This window comes from Oncorhynchus nerka, linkage group LG19 (assembly GCF_034236695.1).
Source record: "Oncorhynchus nerka isolate Pitt River linkage group LG19, Oner_Uvic_2.0, whole genome shotgun sequence".
In the NCBI taxonomy this organism is placed as follows: Eukaryota; Metazoa; Chordata; class Actinopteri; order Salmoniformes; family Salmonidae; genus Oncorhynchus; species Oncorhynchus nerka.
In genome coordinates this window covers 47817213-47839605 of record NC_088414.1, presented here as the reverse complement: position 1 = coordinate 47839605, position 22393 = coordinate 47817213, and the positions used below count along the sequence as shown (strand labels likewise).

Genomic DNA, 22393 nt, shown 5'->3' with positions numbered 1-22393 from the left:
GGACCATGCTCAGTGATGAAGTTTCCCCTAGGTACAGATCTAGGGTCAGTTTACCCGAGGTAAAGATCTAGGGTCAGTCTAGGTACAGATCTAGGGTCAGTTTCCCCTAGGTTCAGATCTAGGATCAGTTTCCCCTAGGTTCAGATCTAGGATCAGTTTCCCCTAGGTACAGATCTAGGATCAGTTTCCCCTAGGTACAGATCTAGGGTCAGTCTAGGTACAGATCTAGGGTCAGTTTCCCCTAATTTCAGATCTAGGGTCAGTCTAGGTACAGATCTAGGGTCAGTTTCCCCTAATTTCAGATCTAGGATCAGTTTCCCCTAGGTAAAGATCTAGGTACAGATCTAGGGTCAGTTTTCCCTAGGTAAAGATCTAGGGTCAGTCTAGGTTCAGATCTAGGGTCAGTCTAGGTACAGATCTAGGGTCAGTTTCCCCTTGGTAAAGATCTAGGGTCAGTCTAGGTACAGATCTAGGGTCAGTCTAGGTTCAGATCTAGGGTCAGTTTCCCCTAGGTACAGATCTAGGGTCAGTCTAGGTTCAGATCTAGGGTCAGTTTCCCCTAGGTACAGATCTAGGGTCAGTCTAGGTTCAGATCTAGGGTCAGTTTCCCCTTGGTAAAGATCTAGGGTCAGACCTAGGATCAGTTTCCCCTAGGTACAGATCTTGGGTCAGCTTCCGCTTCCCCAAATCCGAACCTTAACCATTATTGGGGAAAATGCTGAACTGACCCAAGATCAGCATCTAGGGGCAACTTCGCCCTGCTCTGTGAAGTTCCTGTGTTTTAACCCCTGTGCTGTCACAAAGGAGGGCGATCGCTGTGTGTGTGTGTGTACAGGGCCTTCAGACAGTATTCACACTCCTTGACTTTTTCCAAATGTTGTGTTGTGTTACAGCCTGAATTTTTAAAATGTATTAAATGTAGATGTTGTGTCTCCGGCCTCTACACACACTATCCCATAATGTCAGAGTGGAATTATGTTTTTAGACATTTTTACAATCTAATTAAAAATGTAAAAGCTGAGATGTCTTGAGTCAATAAGTATTCAACTCCTTTGTTATGGCCTAAATAAGTTCAGGAGTAAACATGTCTTTAACAAGTCACCTAATAAGTTGCATGTACTCTGTGTGCAATAATAGTGTTTGACGTGATTTCTTCATGACTACCTCATCTCTGTACCCCACACATGTAATTTATCTGCAAGATCCCTCAGTAGAGCAGTGCATTTCAAACACAGATTCAACCACAGAGACCATGGAGGTTTTCCAATGCCTCGCAAAGAAGAGCACCTGTTGGTAGATGGGTAAAAAACAAGCAGACATTGAATATCCCTTTGAGCATGGTGAAGTTATTAATTACACGTTTGATGGTGTATCAATACACCCAGTCACTACAAAGATACAGGCATCCATCCTAACTCAGTTGCCGGAGAGGAAGGAAACCGCTCAGGGATTTCACCATGAGGCCAACGGGGACTTTAAAACAGTTACAGAGTTTAATGTCTGTGATAGGAGACAACTGAGGATGGATCAACAACATTGTAGTTACTACACAATACTAACCTAAATGACAGAGTGAAAAGAAGGAATCCTGTACAGAATAAATGTATTCCAAAACATGCTTCCTGTTTGCAACAAGGCATTAAAGTAAAACTGCCACAAATGTAGCAAAGCAATTCACTTTTTGTCCTGAATACAAAGTGTTGTGTTTGGGGCAAATCCAATACAACACATTACTAAGTACCATTTTCAAGCATGGTGGTGGCTGCATCATGTTATGGGTATGCTTGTCATTGGCAAGGACTGGGGAAATGGAATGGAGCTAAGCATAGGCAAAATCCTAGAGGGAACCCTGGGTCAGTCTGCTTTCCACCAGACACTGGGAGATGAATTCACCTTTCAGCAGGACAATAACCTAAAACACAAGGCCAAATATACACTGGAGTTACTTACCAAGACGACATTGAATGTTTCTGAGTGGCCTAGTTACAGTTTTGACTTAAATCGTCTTAAATCTCTGGCGAGACTTAAATGGTCGTCTAGCAAAAAGAGTTTGAAGAATTTTTAAAAGAGTGATGGGTAAATGTTGTACAATCCAGGTGTGTAAAGCTCTTAGAGACTGACCCAGAAAGACTCCCAGCTCTTAGAGACTGACCCAGAAAGACTCCCAGCTCTTAGAGACTGACCCAGAAAGACTAACAACTCTTAGACTGACTCAAAGACTCACAACTCTTAGACTGACTCAGAAAGACTCACAGCTCTTAGAGACTTACCCAGAAAGACTCACAGCTCTTAGAGACTTACCCAGAAAGACTCACAGCTCTTAGAGACAGACCCAGAAAGACTCACAGCTCTTAGAGACTGACCCAGGAAGACTCCCAGCTCTTAGAGACTGGCCCAGAAAGACTCACAGCTCTTAGAGACCGACCCATAAAGACTCCCAGCTCTTAGAGACTGACCCAGAAAGACTCACAGCTCTTAGAGACCGACCCAGAAAGACTCCCAGCTCTTAGAGACTGACCCAGAAAGACTCCCAGCTCTTAGAGACAGACCCAGAAAGACTCACAGCTCTTAGAGACCGACCCATAAAGACTCCCAGCTCTTAGAGACTGGCCCAGAAAGACTCACAGCTCTTAGAGACTGGCCCAGAAAGACTCACAGCTGTAATCGCTGCCAATGGTGATTCTAACATGTATTGAATACTTATGTAACTGAGATATTTCTATATTTATTCTAAAATAAATCTGCAAACATTTCTAAAAACATGTTTTTACTTTGTCATTTGAGGTATTATTTGTTTATGGGTGAGATATTTAATATTTAATCCATTGTGGCTGTTACCCAACAAAATGTGGGCTAAAGTCAGAGGGTCTGAATACTTTTGTGAAAACTAATACCAGAGAGGTTATAATAGATAAGAGAGGGAGAGAATGTGCGTCTGTCTGAGTTCGTACCACTATTTGAACATGTACGCCTCAATGAAATTAAATCCTGTTGCTAAGTGACACTTTTGTTTGTAAACATTCTTATTGTAACGTGGACCGATGGGCAGGAGACTTGGAACTGTCTCTATGACAACATCTATTACGTTGTAAATGCGACCGTAGAAACCTGTTTTACCGAAGTTAGCCGCTCCACACATACCTTCTGTAATTGACCGTCATGAACGAGAATGTGTGTAGATGATCTTTCTCTCTGCACGTAGCCTAGTGGTCAGAGCGTTGGATTTATAACCCAAAGGTTGCTGGATCGAATCCAAGAGCTGACAAGGTAAAGACAAAGCTGTCGTTCTGCCCGTGAACAAGGCAGTTCCCCGGTAGGCCGTCATTGTAAATCAGAATTTGTTCTTAAGTTAACTGACTTGCCTAGTTTAAATAAAGGTTAAATCAAATTAAAACAATTGTTGGAAAATGACCCGCATTTCACTGTTAGTCTCTACACCTATTGTTTTACGAAGAATGTGACAAATAAATTTCAATTTAACGGGATTTCAATTTAGTACTGTACATCCCTATAGCTTCATAGTGAAACACTCCTTTTCTTGTGGGACTGAGAACGCTGGAAACACACACACACACATATATTCACCTCACCTGTTCAACTGGGTAGGGTTGTGAATGACATCCCCAGGCTAAAGGAGAAAGTGTCTGGTGGATTAGGGTTTTGAACGAAGGGAAATATATCTTTGACCATAATGACTCCATATATTGTATTGTAACGACCCTGGGTTTATAATCGCGGAAATCGACTCTGCCGCACGAGCTTGCATTTGCGGCACAGTCGACAGCGCGACGGACCTCGGTCTAGAAGAGACCTGCTCCCTGCCTGTTTCATTACAGTATATTTATTGTCTGATCATAATGATTCCATATATTGCATAAAAAGCCGAATCCACTAGTTTGAAGGTTTGTCGACATACGTGTGTATATATAGTGTATCTCAGCTCGGATGTCGACCCACCACCTCAAGCACAATCTTTTGTATATTGTATATAGTGTATGTTTACATCTCTCAATTCAAAGGGCTTTATTGGCATGGGGAACATGTGTTTACATTGCCAAAGCAAACGGAATAGACAATTAACAAGGGAAACGTTAGTGAACATTACACTCACGAAAGTTTTAAAAGAATATAGACGTTTTAAATGTTATATTATTGGCCATGTTCAGTGTTGTAACAACGTGCAAGTAGTTGAAGTATGAAAGGGAAGATAAAGAAACAGATACATATGGGTTGTATTTACAATGTTGTTTATGGTCCACTGGTTGCCCTGTTCTCATGGCAACGGGCCACAGAGGTCTGCCTATGGCCGCCTGTCTCCATAGCAATGCTCACTGAGTCTGTACATAGTCAAAGCTTTCCTTAAGTTTGGGTCAGTCACAGTGGTCAGGTATTCTGCCACTGTGTACCATCTGTTTAGGGCCAAATAGCATTCTAGTTTGCTCTGTTGTTTTGGTTGATTCTCTCTTTCTCCCCTGCCTCCCTCTTCACACCTATAGAGTCTGTTAATGTGTTTGTTAGGGATGAGACCACACCCCCTCTGGGCCGAGCCTATAAACAGACAGGCTTTATAAACAATGCTACTCCTCTCTCTCTCCATGTCAATTCAATTCAAGGGGCTTTATTGGCATGGGAAACATGTGTTAACATTGCCAAACCAAGTGAAATAGATAATATACAAAAGTGAAATAAAAATGAACAGTAAACATTTAAACTTCACAGAGGTTCCAAAAGAATAAAGACATTACAAATGTCATATTATGTATATATATATATACAGTGTTGTAAAGATGTACAAATGGTTAAAGTACAAAAGGGAAAATAAATAAACATAAATATGGGTTGTATTTACAATGGTGTTTGTTCTTCACTGGTTGCCCTTTTCTCGTGACAACAGGTCACAAATCTTGCTGCTGTGATGGCACACTGTGGCACACTGTAACCTGTATGCTCTAATCGGCTGGCCCTTGCTATATATTCGTCGCCAGACCCACTAGCTCCAGGTCATCTATACGTCTTTGCTAAGTAAAGCTCCGCCTTATCTCAGCTCACTGGTCACGATAACACCCACCCGTAGCACGCGCTCCAGCAGGTATATCTCACTGGTCATCCCCAAAGCCAACACCTCCTTTGGCCACCTTTCCTTCCAGTTCTCTGTCTGACTGGAACAAAAAGCAAAAATCACTGAAGCTGGAGACTTATATCTCCCTCACTAACTTTAAACATCAGCTATCTGAGCAGCTAACCGATTGCTGCAGCTGTACATAGCCCATCTGTAAATAGCCCGTCCACCCAACTACCTACCTCATCCCCATATTGTTTTTATTTACTTTTCAGCTCTTTTTTACCCCTTTTTCCTCCCCGATTTCGTGGTTTCCAATTGGTTGTTACAGTCTTGTCTCATCGCTGCAACTCCCGTACGGACTGAGGAGAGGCGAAGGTCTAGAGCCGTGCGTCCTCCGAAACACAACCCAACCAAGCCGCCCTGCTTCTTAACACAGCGCCCATCCAACCCGGGAAGCCAGTCGCACCAATGTGTCGGAGGAAACACTGTACACCTGGCGACCTGGTCAGCGTGCACCGCGCCCGGCCCACCATAGGAGTCGCTAGTGCACGATGAGACAAGACCCAAACCCTCCCTAACTCGGACGACGCTGGGCCAATTGTGCGCCGCCCCATGGGCCTCCCCGTCACGGCCACCTGCGACAGAGCCTGGGCTCGAACCCAGAATCTGGTGGCACAGCTAGCACTGCGATGCAGTGCCTTAGACCGAGAGGCACCTTTCTGCTCTTTTGCACACCAGTATTTCTACTTGCACATCATCATTTGCACATCTATCACTCCAGTGTTCATTTGCTAAATTGTAATTATTTCACCACTATACTTGCTACTTTGGTCTATTTATTGCCTTACCTCCTCACGCCATTTGCACACACTGTATATATACTTTATTTTCTTCTATTGTATTATTGACTGTATGTTTGTTTACTCCATGTGTAACTCAGTGTTGTTGTTTGTGTCGCACTGCTTTGCATTATCTTGGCCAGGTTGCAGTTGTAAATGAGAACTTGTTCTCAACTAGCCTACCTGGTTAAATAAAGGTGTTCTCAACTAGCCTACCTGGTTAAATAAAGGTGTTCTCAACTAGCCTACCTGGTTAAATAAAGGTGTTCTCAACTAGCCTACCTGGTTAAATAAAGGTGTTCTCAACTAGCCTACCTGGTTAAATAAAGGTGTTCTCAACTAGCCTACCTGGTTAAATAAAGTTAAATAAAGGTGTTCTCAACTAGCCTACCTGGTTAAATAAAGGTGTTCTCAACTAGCCTACCTGGTTAAATAAAGGTGTTCTCAACTAGCCTACCTGGTTAAATAAAGGTGTTCTCAACTAGCCTACCTGGTTAAATAAAGGTGTTCTCAACTAGCCTACCTGGTTAAATAAAGGTGTTCTCAACTAGCCTACCTGGTTAAATAAAGGTGTTCTCAACTGGCCAACTAGCCTGGTTAAATAAAGGTGTTCTCAACTAGCCTACCTGGTTAAATAAAGGTGTTCTCAACTAGCCTACCTGGTTAAATAAAGGTGTTCTCAACTGGCCTACCTGGTTAAATAAAGGTGTTCTCAACTAGCCTACCTGGTTAAATAAAGGTGAAATAAATATGTTTAAAAACCACTGTGTTATTTCACCCAGGAGATATAGGATATCTAGATCCCTCTCTCTCTCCCCTGCCTCCCTCTTCACACCTATAGAGTCTGTTAATGTGTTTGTTAGGGATGAGGCCACACCCTCTCTGGGCCGAGCCTATAAACAGAGAGGCTTTATAAACACGGCTACTCTTCTCTCTCTCACACAATCACAGTCGAGGAGACCAAGTGCGGTTGCATGGAAATGGACAGCGAGATAGAAAGTGGTAGGAAGAGACGAGTCAACAGCAAAGATGATCTGATAGGTAAGATAATCCGCTAGGTTATAACTATTTTATGTCTCCCTCTTTATTATATTTTCTCTAACTCTATCTCAATGTTTCTTTCTCTCTCTTTAAATCACTCTTCTTTGCACTCTCACCCTCTCTTTTTTTTATCTCACCTACTTTTCTCTCCAGTCTCTCTCTCTCTCTCTCTCTCTTTATCTCTCTCTCAGCTGATCTTTGCTCTATGGAAACTGCTGTGTTGTCAGGGTGTTGTAAAATAATAGGTTACTTAGGGCAAAAGTCTTTGTTAGTGGTAACAATTTGTACACTGACTCTCCACAACAGTACATTCTTACAGACATTTACTTACCTGTTACCTAGCTCAGGTACATGCTTCTTCACAGTTATAGACGACCAGGGCAGCTCTAGCAGAGCAGACATTTACTTACCTGTTACCTAGCTCAGGTACATGCTTCTTAACAGTTGTAGTCGACCAGGGCAGCTCTAGCAGAGCAGACATTTGAGAAACTGACTTGTTGGAAAGGTGGCATCCTATGACGGTGCCACATTGAAAGTCACTGAGCTCTTCAGTATGGGCCATTCTACTGCCAATGTTTGTCTATGGAGATGGGTCAGGGAGAGGTTGTATATATAGTGTATTACGGAGTGGGTCAGGGAGAGGTTGTATATATAGTGTATTACGGAGTGGGTCAGGGAGAGGTTGTATATATAGTGTATTACAGAGTGGGTCAGGGAGAGGTTGTATATATAGTGTATTACGGAGTGGGTCAGGGAGCGGTTGTATATATAGTGTATTACGGAGTGGGTCAGGGAGCGGCTGAAAATGTCAGTGAAGCCAGCTGGTCAGCACATGCTCTGAGTACGCAACCTGCTAAATCCGAACGTTAACCTTTTTTTAAGATCTTACTCACGTCGTCTATGGAGAGCGTGATCACACAGTCATCCGGAACAGCTGGTGCTCTCATGCATGGTTCAGTGTTGCTTGCCTCGAAGCGAGAACTGGGCATCACGCGGCTGGGTTTCCCCTTAGTAATCCGTGATTGTTTTCAAGCCCTGCCACATCCGACGAACGTCTGAGCCGGCATAGTAGCATTCCATCTTAGTCCTGTATTGATTCTGCGCCTGTTTGATGGTTCGTCAGAGGGCGGGATTTCTTATAAACGTCCAGATGTCCCTCTGCTTGAAAGCAGCATCTCCAGCCTTTAACTCAGTGCAGATGTTGCCTATAATCCATGGCTTCTGGTTGGGCTATGTACTACACATACGGTCACTGTGGGTACGACGTCTACGTAGTTACTGATGAAGCTGGTGACTGATGTGGTGTACTCCTCAATGCCATCGAATGAATCCCGAAACATATTAGCACATAGTCTGTGCTAGCAAAACAGTCGTGAAGCGTAGCATCTGTGTCATTTGACCACTTCTGTATTGAGTGAGTCACTGGTACTTCTCGTTTTGGGATTTTGCTTGTAAGCAGGAATCAGGAGAATAGAGTTATGGTCAGATTTGCCAAATGGAGGTTGAGGGAGAGCTTTGTACGCGTCTCTGTGTGTGGAGTAAAGGTGGTCTAGAGTTTCTCTCCCCTCTGTTGCACATTTAACTTGCTGGTAGAAATGAGGTAAAACAGATTTCATTTTCCCTGCATTAAAGTCCCCGGCCACTAGGAGCGCCGTTTCTGGATGAGCATTTTCTTGTTTGCTTTACGGCCCTATACAGCTCGTTGAGTGCTGTCTTAGTGCCAGCATCGGTCTTTGGTGGTAAATAGACAGCTACGAAAAATATGGTCTACAGCTTATCATGAGGTATTCTACCTCAGGTGAGCAGAAACTCGAGACTTAGCTAGCTAGCTAAGCAAACAGCATGCGTCATGTAGCTTGCTTCATCAGAGATTAGGCTTTTGGAAAGAGCTTGACATCGACAAGTCCTCGTCCTGGTAAAGTTGTCAGTCAGACTACTGTCATCATCACTATAGATGACAAGCACATCAAACAATACTGTTATTTAGCCATCTAGCTAGTTTATCCCCTTAAAGTTAGCTTGTTAACTAGCCATATTGACGTGATCTGTTATTAGCTTGTTAACTAGCCATATTGACGTGATTTGTTATTAGCTTGTTAACTAGCCATGTTGATGTGATCTGTTATTAGCTTGTTAGCTAGCCATGTTGATGTGATCTGTTATTAGCTTGTTAGCTAGCCATATTGACGTGATCTGTTATTAGCTTGTTAACTAGCCATGTTGATGTGATCTGTTATTAGCTTGTTAGCTAGCCATGTTGATGTGATCAGTTATTACCTAGCTAGCCAATTTGACATGGTCCATCAATCAATGTAGCCTATCATGTTTGTCAGTAGAAATCGTTAATTAAACACTCTTAAAAACAATGTTAAAAAGGGGATAATGTTTGCTAACTTCGCTAGCTATGTCGGTTAGAGAAAAACAACAACTCAACTCAACAGTTCTACATTACCACTATATTTAGTCAACTATATAACGTTTCTACAGGTAGCTTGCAAAGTAAACACACAGACATGATCTAGTGTTTCCTTTTACTTAGATGTTTTATTTCCTGCTATTTAGTGGTGTTTACCTACATGGTCATTATTATTCAATATTGAAGACATGCTCTGGGACTTTGGTCACTATTTGTTTTAATCCTTCCACTTTGGGCTGAATGTGTCAATGTGTAGTTCATACATGAATAACTTATGTGCAGAATTACTGTTTTACCTCAATAAACCACAAAATCCATAGTTTGAAAGTGACTGTTTTCAGGAAGTTGTGCAGATCCACTTCCCCTACATATGATGTATGCAATTTCAACTCGTTTTGGCTCCAGAGTGCTACTTTCAGAACTACCCCCCCCAAAAAAATATACAAATCTTATGGAGAATCTCTTTAACCTGAGCTTTTTAAAACACAAGCACCACTATCCTGTACCATGTGGTGTCGGCTAAGGTAGGTATAGAGCTATCACTTGAGTTAACTACTGAAGTGTTAGGTATCAGGAAGGCCCCATTATTACACTTATCTATCTCTAATGATTAGGCTACTTAGTAGACTCTGCAGGTACAGTAAATACCCAGTCAATGGAGGGAGATAAACTGCTACCTAAGGCTATGTGTATAATAGTGACACTACACAATGCTTTCATCCCGTAGTGTTTTGTCGAGGCTTTAAACATTCCCAGCTCATTGTTCCCTGATAACGTTAGGTGAGTGCATATGAGCCTAATGCAGTCATAGTGATATAAGTGTATTCCACAGGTAGATTGTGTGACCATGTGTTTTCCCAGGTTATTTCAACAGCTAACAGGTCTGACAGGCTTGTGTTTTTATGTATTACAAGTATAGTTGAGGATAGAATCTGATGAGGATTTTTAGGTCGGGCGGATTTTTTTTTGTCATGCAGTTCAGCCAGAAAGTGAATTCATGAATAACCCTTCCCTAACCTTAACCCTAACCTTAACCCTAACCCTAACCTTAACCTTAACCCTAACCTTAACCCTAACCCTAACCTTAACCCTAACCCTAACCTTAACCCTAACCCTAACCTTAACCTTAACCCTAACCCTAACCTTAACCCTAACCCTAACCTTAACCCTAACCTTAACCCTAACCCTAACCTTAACCCTAACCTTAACCCTAACCCTAACCTTAACCCTAACCCTAACCTTGCACACTTTGGATGGTGTATCAATACACCCAGTCACTATAAAGATACAGGCGTCCTTCCTAACTCAGTTGCTGGAGAGGAAGGAAACTGCTCAGGGATTTCACCATGAGGCCAATGGTGACTTTAAAACATTTATAGAGTTTAATGTCTGTGATAGGAGAAAACTGAGGATGGATCAACAACATTGTAGTTACTCCACAATACTAACCTAAATGACAGAGTGAAAAGGAAGCCTGTACAGAATAAATATATTCCAAAACATGCTTCCTGTTTACAACAAGGCACTAAAGTAAAACTGCTAAAAATGTGGCAAAGAAATTAACCTTATGTCCTGAATACAAAGTGTTATGTTTGGGGCAAATCCAACACAACATATTACTGAGTACCACTCTCCATATTTTCAAGCATTGTGGTGGCTGCATCATGTTATGGGTATGCTTGTCATCAACAAGGAATAGGGAGTTTTTTAGGATAAAATAAATGTAATAGAGCTAAGCACAGGCAAAACCCTGGAGGAAAACCTGGTTCAGTCTGCTTTCCAACAGACACTGGGAGATGAATTCACCTTTCAGCAGGACAATAACCTAAAACACAAGGCCAAATATACACTGGAGTTACTTACCAAGACGACACTGCATTTTCCTGAGTGGCCTTGTTACAGATTTGACTTAAATCGGCATTAAAATCTATGGCAAGACTTGAAAATGGCTGTCTAGCAATGATCAACAACCAATTAGACAGAGCTTGAAGTATTGTACAATATTGTACAGGTGTGTAAAGCTCTTAGAGACTGACCCAGAAAGACTCACAGCTCTTAGAGACTGACCCAGAAAGACTCACAGCTGTAATCGCTGCCAAAGGTGATTCCAACATGTATTGACTCAAGGGGTGTGAACATTTATGTAAATTAGATATTTCTATATTTAATTTTCAATAAATGTGCAAACATTTCCAAAAAACGTTTTCACTTGATCATTATGGGGTATTGTGACGTCATTATGGGGTATTGTGGCGTCATTATGGGGTATTGTGGCGTCATTATGGGGTATTGTGACGTCATTATGGGGTATTGTGTGTAGATGGGGTGAGAGAAAATAATATTTTCAATCCATTTTGAATTCAGCCTGTAACACAACAAAATGTGGACTAAGTTCAAGGGCTATGAATAACTTTGTGAAGGCTCTGTATTACGAGAGAGCGGACAGGACAGATCACGGTGGGCCTCTCTGTCTCTATAGTGTTTCTCCCCTTGTGGCTCAGTTAATAGAGCATGGCACTTTCAATGCCAGGGTTGTGGGTTCAATTTCCACAGAGGACCACATATGTAGGCACTCACTACTGTAGATTACTGTAGGTCTCTCTATATATGATCTAAATGAAATAAAAGGGCTTATATAGTGTTCTATTATATGATAATTGTGTCATATGGTTCAGCGGAACGGCAGTAAAAGGCTTGAGCCTGAAATAGACTAACTACCACTGTCAAAAAGAAGAGTCTTTACCAATAACGGACGTCAATGTAGAAGAAAAGTTAGAAAGTTGATGGGAAATTTGAGCTTCTGTTTTCCATTGGGGGAAGTGAAACACTTTTACACAATACAGGCCTACCCACTGGACTTCTGTACGGTGATCAAACACTTCCTCTGGCTGAAGTGACATTTAGCAAAACAGAGCTATCAGTAATAAGGAAAATAGCCCAGAACCATTCATTCAGATTGACTATCATCTGTGTGGGGGGAAAAAAACAAGGTTTTATCGGTAGGCACTGTAATTCAATAGACTAATTTAAAAGATACAGACTGATTAAGCAAGCTATGTTATTAAACGTTGTCACACACACTATGAATGGCATAACTACACAGTTATGGACTAACGTTAATGTTGACATTGTGTATGTGATACAATGTGACCTGTGTTTTAGGAGACGATTTCCTCTGATTTTCTCAGATAGTATATTTCCATGAGCTCAAACCATTACAGATGCCGTATCTTAATTTGAGCCAGTTTCACAAAGCAGAAAAATAACCCTTCAGCATTATGTGGATTATAATTGATGGAATTTTTTAGTAGGGGTTGATACATTTTTTTATTAGGGCAAATCTAGTCTATCCTTTTAAATGGGAAATTATAAACTTTAGAAACCTTTTTAAACTTTGAATAGAATTCCTTCAACAACAGGATGATCAAATGAAGATCCTACATCTGTAGGGAACCCAGGCTGAGATGAGTCATCCCAACTGTGACAACACGTGGAATGTATTTATCTTTCATCTAGAGGGAGAGAGCACATGACGCTTTGTTGCATAACACAACCTTTGTTGGCCTTGACCGTGTGTGTGTGTGTGTGTGTGTGTGTGTGTCTCTCTCAGGGCTATACAGGAAATATGAAAGGCAGACCCCTCCCTCCGCTAATGTCTTTATCACCAGATAGCATTATGCTATGCTACTTCATTAAACCCCTCCCTCCGCTAATGTCTTCATCACCAGATAGCATTATATAATGCCCCTTCATAAAACCCCTCCCTCTGCTAATGTCTTCATCACCAGATAGCATTATGCTATGCCCCTTCATAAAACCCCTCCCTCTGCTAATGTCTTTATCACCAGATAGCATTATGCTATGCAACTTCATAAAACCCCTCCCTCTGCTAATGTCTTTATCACCAGATAGCATTATGCTATGCCCCTTCATAAAATCCCTCCCTCTGCTAATGTCTTTATCACCAGATAGCATTATGCTATGCTACTTCATAAAACCCCTCCCTCCGCTAATGTCTTTATCACCAGATAGCATTATGCTACTTCATTAAACCCCTCCCTCCACTAATGTCTTCATCACCAGATAGCATTATGCTATGCTACTTCATAAAACCCCTCCCTCTGCTAATGTCTTTATCACCAGATAGCATTATGCTATGCTACTTCATAAAACCCCTCCCTCTGCTAATGTCTTCATCACCAGATAGCATTATGCTATGCTACTTCATAAAACCCCTCCCTCCACTGTCTTTATCACCAGATAGCATTATGCTATGCTACTTCATAAAACCCCTTCCTCCACTAATGTCTTTATCACCAGATAGCATTATGCTATGCTACTTCATAAAACCCCTCCCTCTGCTAATGTCTTCATCACCAGATAGCATTATGCTATGCCCCTTCATAAAACCCCTCCCTCCACTGTCTTCATCACCATATAGCATTATGCTATGCTACTTCATAAAACCCCTCCCTCTGCTAATGTCTTCATCACCATATAGCATTATGCTATGCTACTTCATAAAACCCCTCCCTCCGCTAATGTCTTCATCACCAGATAGCATTATGCTATGCCCCTTCATAAAACCCCTCCCTCTGCTAATGTCTTTATCACCAGATAGCATTATGCTATGCAACTTCATAAAACCCCTCCCTCTGCTAATGTCTTTTTCACCAGATAGCATTATATAATGCCCCTTCATAAAACCCCTCCCTCTGCTAATGTCTTTATCACCAGATAGCATTATGCTATGCTACTTCATAAAACCCCTCCCTCCGCTAATGTCTTTATCACCAGATAGCATTATGCTATGCTACTTCATTAAACCCCTCCCTCTGCTAATGTCTTTATCACCAGATAGCATTATGCTATGCTACTTCATTAAACCCCTCCCTCCGCTAATGTCTTTATCACCAGATAGCATTATGCTATGCTACTTCATTAAACCCCTCCCTCTGCTAATGTCTTTATCACCAGATAGCATTATGCTATGCTACTTCATTAAACCCCTCCCTCCACTAAATGTCTTTATCACCAGATAGCATTATGATGTTACTTCAGAAGTAAACAGACCTGTGTGTGATCAAATCAAATTTATTTGTAAAGCCCTTCTTTCATCAGTTGTGCTGTACAGAAACACAGCCTAAAACCCCAAACATCAAGCAATGCAGGTGTAGAAGCATGGTGTGATCACTGCCCTCCTAGACTAGAAGATATAACAAATATTTGTTTTGTCTGATGTGTGTAATGAGGAGCATCCAAGACGCTGCACTTGGTCCATTTATGAAATAGTTTCTTCCAGGTATTGATAAGAATGCACCTGTTAAGAAACTGACTGTTAGAAGTGTTAAGGCTCCATGGATTGATGAGGAACTGAGAAGCTGTATGGTTGAGAGAGGGACGAGGCTAAAGATCTGTTAAGGCTCCATGGATTGATGAGGAATTGAGAAGCTGTATGGTTGAGAGAGGGACGAGGCTAAAGATCTGTTAAGGCACCGTGGATTGTTGAGGAACTGAGAAGCTGTATGGTTGAGAGAGGGACGAGGCTAAAGATCTGTTAAGGCACCGTGGATTGATGAGGAACTGAGAAGCTGTATGGTTGAGAGAGGGACGAGGCTAAAGATCTGTTAAGGCACCGTGGATTGATGAGGAACTGAGAAGCTGTATGGTTGAAAGAGATGAGGCAAAAGATCTGTTATGGCACCTTGGATTGATGAGGAACTGAGAAGCTGTATGGTTGAAAGAGATGAGGCAAAAGGAGTGACGAATAACTGACTGGCTGACTTACTGGAAATTGACAGATTATGTCACTAAACAACAAAAAGAAGAATAAACTGTATTATGAAGCCAAGATGAATTATATAAAGAATGGTGAAAAAAAAAATGTGTAGTACTTTAAATGAAATTATGTCCAGAAAGACAAATTCATCACAAAACCATTTGATGTTTCCAAATATTTGGCAAATTGGGCAAACTTAGGCAAGAAATGCCAACAACGAACAGTGAGTAAAGTAAGTGTGGGAGAGGTGGAGAAATGGTCGATCAATAATGACAGACCTGGCATTGAAAACTTAGATGGAAAGCTACTGAGGATGGTAGCTGACTTTATAGCCACTCCTACTGACTCTATAGCCACTCCTACTGACTCTATAGCCACTCCTAGTGAGGATGGTAGCTGACTCTATAGCCACTCCTACTGAGGATGGTAGCTGACTCTATAGCCACTCCTACTGACTCTATAGCCACTCCTACTGACTCTATAGCCACTCCTACTGAGGATGGTAGCTGACTCTATAGCCACTCCTACTGAGGATGGTAGCTGACTCTATAGCCACTCCTACTGAGGATGGTAGCTGACTCTCTGGCCACTCCTATCTGTCATATCTTTAATCTGAGCCTAGAGGAAAGTTTTTGTCCTCGGGCCTGGAGGGAAACCAAAGTCATTCCGCTACCCAAGAGTGGTAAAACGGCTTTTACTGGTTCTAACAGCAGACCAATCAGCTTGATGCCAGCTCTTAACAAACTGTTAGAAATAATGTTGTTTTACCAAATACAATTCTATTTCTCTGTAAACAAATTAACAACATACTTTCCCGCATGCTTAAAGAGAAGGCCATTCAACATGTACTGGACTGACACAAATGACTGGTGATTGGTTGAAAGAAATTGGTAATAAGAAAACTGTGGGAGCTGTACTGTTAGATTTCAGTGCAGCCTTTGATGTTATTGACCATAACCTGTTGTTGAGAAAATGTATGTTTTATGGCTTTTCAACCTCTGTCATATCATGGATTCAGAGCTAAATTCAGCAAAAAAGAGAAACGTCCCTTTTTCAGGACCCTGTCTTTCAAAGATCATTCGTAAAAATCCCAAAACTTCACAGATCTTCATTGTAAAAGGGTTTAAACACTGTTTCCCGTTCTTGGTCAATGACCCATAAACAATTAATGAACATGCACCTGTGGAACGGTCGTTAAGACACTAACAGCTTACAGACGGTAGGCAATTAAGGTCACAGTTATGAAAACTTAGGACACTAAAGAGGCCTTTCTACTGACTCTGAAAAACACCGAAAGAAAGATGCCCAGGGTCCCTGCTCATCTGCGTGAACGTGCCTTAGGCATGCTGCAAGGAAGCATGAGGACTGCAGGTGCGGCCAGGGCAATAAGTTGCAATGTCCGTACTGTGAGACGCCTAAGACAGCGCTACAGGGAGACAGGACAGGACGGACAGCTGATTGTCCTCGCAGTGGCAGACCACGTGTAACAACACCTGCACAGGATCGGTACATCCGAACATCACACCTGCAGGACAAGTACAGGATGGCAATAACAACTGCCCGAGTTATAGCAGGAACGCACAATCCCTCCATCAGTGCTCAGACTGTCTGCAATAGGCTGAGAGAGGCTGGACTGAGGGCTTATAGGCCTGTTGTAAGGCAGGTCCTCGCCAGACATCACTGGCAACAACGTTGCATATGGGCACAAACCCACCATCGCAGTACCAGAAAGGACTGGCAAAAAGTGCTCTTCACTGACGAGTCGTGGTTTTGTCTCACTAGGGGTGATGGTCGGACTCGCGTTTATCGTTGAAGGAATGAGCGTTACACCGAGGCCTGTACTCTGGAGTGGGATCGATTTGGAGGTGGAGGATCCGTCATGGCCTGGGGGCGGTGTGTCACAGCATCACCGGACTGAGCTTGTTGTCATTGCAGGCAATATCAACGCTGTGGGTTACAGGGAAGACATCCTCCTCCCTCATGTGGTACCCTTCCTGCAGGCTCATCCTGACATAACCCTCCAGCATGACAATGCCACCAGCCATACTGCTCGTTCTGTGCATGATTTCCTGCAAGACAGGAATGTCAGTGTTCTGCCATGGCCAGCGAAGAGCCCGGATCTCAATCCCATTGAGCACGTCTGGGACCTGTTGGATCGGAGGGTGAGGGCTAGGGCCATTACTCCAGAAATGTCCAGGAACTTACAGGTGCCTTGGTTTAAGAGTGGGGTAACATCTCACAGCAAGAACTGGCAAATCTGGTACAGCCCATGAATAGGAGATGCACTGCAGTACTTAATGCAGCTGGTGGCCACACCAGATACTGACTGTTACTTTTGATTTTGACCCCCCCTTTGTTCAGGGACACATTATTCCATTTCTGTTAGTCACATGTCTGTGGAACTTGTTCAGTTTATGTCTCAGTTGTTGAATCTTCTTATGTTCATACAAATGTTTACATGTGTTAAGTTTGCTGAAAAAAATGCAGTTGACACTGAGAGGACATTTCTTTTTTATGAGTTTATATATATATATATATAATAGAACAAGAGAGTTTTATTTAATGGAAGCCTCTCTAATGTCAAGCATGTAGGATGTGGTGTACCGCAGGGCAGCTCACTAGGCCCTCTACTCTTTTCTATTTTTACCAATGACCTGAATCTGGTAATGGTATGGCTGTTGAATAGGTTGAGGAGACTAAATTACTTGTCGTTACCTTAGATTGTAAACTGTCATGATCAAAACATATTGATTCAATGGTTGTAAAGATGGGGAGAGGTCTGTCCGAAATAAAGAGATGCTCTGCTTTTTTGACACCACACGCCAAAAAGCCATTTCTGCAGGCTCTAGTTTTATCTAATCTTAATTATTGTCCAGTCATGTGGTCGAGTGCTGCAAGAAAAGACCTAGTTGAGCTGTAGCCAAAAACAGAGCGGCACGTCTTGCCTTAATCAGAGGACTGATATCAATGTTATGAATACCAGTCACTCTTGGCTAAGAGTTGAGGAGAGACTGACTGAATCACTTCTTATTTTTATAAGAAACATTAATTAATGTAACGGCTCTCGTTTGTCGAATGAAGAGTGGACCAAGGCGCGGCGTGGAAAGGGTTCATGATTTTAATATTCAAAAACACTCAAACAAAATAACAAATGTGAAAAATGAAAGCGCACAGTTCTGTCAGGCAGAAACACTAAACAGAAAACAAGATCCCACAAAACCCAAAAGGAAAATGACAACTTATATATGATTCCCAATCAGAGACAATCATAGACAGCTGCCTCTGATTGGGAACCACATTAGGCAAAAAACAAGGGATCGTCGCTGGGACCGCCGGACCGTAGATCGTCTCTTCAGGCTCTTGACTCAGAGATAACTATAGACAGCTGCCTCTGATTGGGAACCACACTCGGCCAAAAACAAAGAAATAGAAAACATTGACTTTCCAACCCGAGTCACACCCTGACCTAACCAAACATAGAGAATAATAAGGATCTCTAAGGTCAAGGCGTGACAATTAATGTGTTGAAAATTCCAAATAGTTTGCCGAGTCAACTTACACACATATCCCACCAGACATGCCACCAGGGGTCTTTTCACTGTCCCCAGAACAAATTCAAGAAAGGGTACAGAATTATAGAGACGTTATTGCATGGAACTCCCTTCCATCTCAGATTGCTCAAATTAACAGCAAACCTGCTTTCAAAAAACAACAACAAAAAAACAAGATATAAAAAAACAGATATAGCAACATCTTACGGCACAACGGTGTGGGATGCAGCTCTTCACCTTACTGCACAACGGTGTGGGATGCAGCTCTTCACCTTACGGCACAACGGTGTGGGATGCAGCTCTTCATCTTACGGCACAACGGTGTGGGATGCAGCTCTTCATCTTACGGCACAACGGTGTGGGATGCAGCTCTTCACCTTACTGCACAACGGTGTGGGATGCAGCTCTTCACCTTACTGCACAACGGTGTGGGACGCAGAGACTTCATCTTACGGCACAACGGTGTGGGATGCAGCTCTTCACCTTACTGCACAACGGTGTGGGATGCAGCTCTTCACCTTACTGCACAACGGTGTGGGATGCAGCTCTTCATCTTACGGCACAACGGTGTGGGATGCAGCTCTTCATCTTACGGCACAACGGTGTGGGACGCAGAGACTTCATCTTACGGCACAACGGTGTGGGATGCAGCTCTTCATCTTACGGCACAACGGTGTGGGATGCAGCTCTTCATCTTACGGCACAACGGTGTGGGATGCAGCTCTTCACCTTACTGCACAACGGTGTGGGATGCAGCTCTTCACCTTACTGCACAACGGTGTGGGATGCAGCTCTTCATCTTACTGCACAACGGTGTGGGATGCAGCTCTTCATCTTACGGCACAACGGTGTGGGATGCAGCTCTTCACCTTACTGCACAACGGTGTGGGATGCAGCTCTTCATCTTACTGCACAACGGTGTGGGATGCAGCTCTTCATCTTACGGCACAACGGTGTGGGATGCAGCTCTTCATCTTACTGCACAACGGTGTGGGATGCAGCTCTTCATCTTACTGCACAACGGTGTGGGATGCAGCTCTTCATCTTACGGCACAACGGTGTGGGATGCAGCTCTTCATCTTACTGCACAACGGTGTGGGATGCAGCTCTTCACCTTACTGCACAACGGTGTGGGATGCAGCTCTTCATCTTATGGCACAACGGTGTGGGATGCAGCTCTTCATCTTACTGCACAACGGTGTGGGATGCAGCTCTTCATCTTACTGCACAACGGTGTGGGATGCAGCTCTTCATCTTACTGCACAACGGTGTGGGATGCAGCTCTTCATCTTACTGCACAACGGTGTGGGATGCAGCTCTTCATCTTACGGCACAACGGTGTGGGATGCAGCTCTTCACCTTACTGCACAACGGTGTGGGATGCAGCTCTTCATCTTACGGCACAACGGTGTGGGATGCAGCTCTTCATCTTACTGCACAACGGTGTGGGATGCAGCTCTTCATCTTACGGCACAACGGTGTGGGATGCAGCTCTTCATCTTACGGCACAACGGTGTGGGATGCAGCTCTTCATCTTACGGCACAACGGTGTGGGATGCAGCTCTTCATCTTACTGCACAACGGTGTGGGATGCAGCTCTTCATCTTACTGCACAACGGTGTGGGATGCAGCTCTTCATCTTACTGCACAACGGTGTGGGATGCAGCTCTTCATCTTACTGCACAACGGTGTGGGATGCAGCTCTTCATCTTACTGCACAACGGTGTGGGATGCAGCTCTTCATCTTACTGCACAACGGTGTGGGATGCAGCTCTTCATCTTACTGCACAACGGTGTGGGATGCAGCCTTCATCTTACTGCACAACGGTGTGGGATGCAGCTCTTCATCTTACTGCACAACGGTGTGGGATGCAGCTCTTCATCTTACTGCACAACGGTGTGGGATGCAGCTCTTCATCTTACTGCACAACGGTGTGGGATGCAGCTCTTCATCTTACGGCACAACGGTTTGGGATGCAGCTCTTCATCTTACGGCACAACGGTGTGGGATGCAGCTCTTCATCTTACGGCACAACGGTGTGGGATGCAGCTCTTCATCTTACGGCACAACGGTGTGGGATGCAGCTCTTCATCTTACGGCACAACGGTGTGGGATGCAGCTCTTCATCTTACGGCACAACGGTGTGGGATGCAGCTCTTCATCTTACGGCACAACGGTGTGGGATGCAGCTCTTCATCTTACGGCACAACAGTGTGGGATGCAGCTCTTCATCTTACGGCACAACGGTGTGGGATGCAGCTCTTCACCTTACTGCACAACGGTGTGGGATGCAGCTCTTCACCTTACTGCACAACGGTGTGGGATGCAGCTCTTCATCTTACGGCACAACGGTGTGGGATGCAGCTCTTCATCTTACTGCACAACGGTGTGGGATGCAGCTCTTCATCTTACGGCACAACGGTGTGGGATGCAGCTCTTCATCTTACGGCACAACGGTGTGGGATGCAGCTCTTCATCTTACGGCACAACGGTGTGGGATGCAGCTCTTCATCTTACGGCACAACGGTGTGGGATGCAGCTCTTCATCTTACGGCACAACGGTGTGGGATGCAGCTCTTCATCTTACGGCACAACGGTGTGGGATGCAGCTCTTCATCTCTCTCCTATTGGACCCAGATATGTTGTGTGTTTGCATTGATATGTAGGCTACGTGATTTAAAAAGCTACGCCATTTTTTTACATTTACGTATTTATGTCCTATATTTAGTGTACGAAGTTATGTCCTTCAGTTGTTCTTGTCTATTAATGTTCTGTAGTATTATGTCATTTTGTATTATGCTTCATGTTTTGTGTCGACTCCAGAAAGAGTAGCTGATGCTTTCGCAAAAAGGATCCTAATAAAATATCAAATGCTAAATATCTACCAAACAAAAAATATAAACGCAACATGCAACAATTTCAAAGATTTACTTAGTTACAGTTATTAGGAAATAAGTCATTTGAAATAAATTCATTAGGTTGCTATTCTATGGATTTCACATGACTGGGAATACAGATATGCATCTGTTGGTCACATATGCCTTTAATAAAGAGGTAGGGGTGTGGATCAGAACACCAGTCAGTATCTGGTGAGACCACCATTTTTGCCTCATGCAGCACGACACCTTCACATAGAATTCATCAGGCTGTTAGATGTGGCCTGGGGAATGTTGTTCCATTATTCAATGACTGTGTGAAGTTGCTGGATATTGCCGGGAACTGGAACACGCTGTTGTACACGTCGATCGAGAGCATCCCAAACATGCTCAATGGGTGACATGTCTGGTGAGTACTGTATGCAGGCCGTGGAAGAACTAGGACATTTTCAGCTTTCAGGAAATATGAACGATCCTTGCGACATGGGGCCATGCATTATCATGCAGAAACATGGGATGATGGATGAATGGCATGACAATGGGCCTCAGGATCTCGTCACGGTATCTCTGTGCATTCAAATTATCAGCAATAAAATGCAATTGTGTTCATTGTCCGTAGTTTATACCTTCCCATACCATAACCCCACCGCCACCATGGGGCTCTCTGTTCACAACGTTGACATCAGCAAACTGCTCGCCCACACAACGCCATACACGTGGTCTGCGGTTGTGAGGCCGGTTGGACGTACTGCCAAATTCTCTAAAACAATGTTGGAGGCGGCTTATGGTAGAGAAATGAACTCTGGTGGACATTCCTGCAGCCAATTG

The 22393-nt window shown here is 43.3% G+C and overlaps 1 protein-coding gene across 1 annotated transcript in view; it reads left to right on the top strand.

The window, feature by feature from the left end:
• Window positions 1–3169: 3169 nt before the first annotated feature.
• stoml3b (stomatin (EPB72)-like 3b) overlaps window positions 3170–22393 on the top strand; it is a 36077-nt gene continuing 16853 nt past the window's right edge. Inside the window, exons 1-2 of the mRNA XM_029651246.2 lie at window positions 3170–3267; window positions 6853–6942. Coding sequence (XP_029507106.1) covers window positions 6876–6942 — 67 coding nt within the window. The 5' untranslated portion in view covers window positions 3170–3267; window positions 6853–6875. The remainder of the gene's footprint in view (window positions 3268–6852; window positions 6943–22393) is intronic.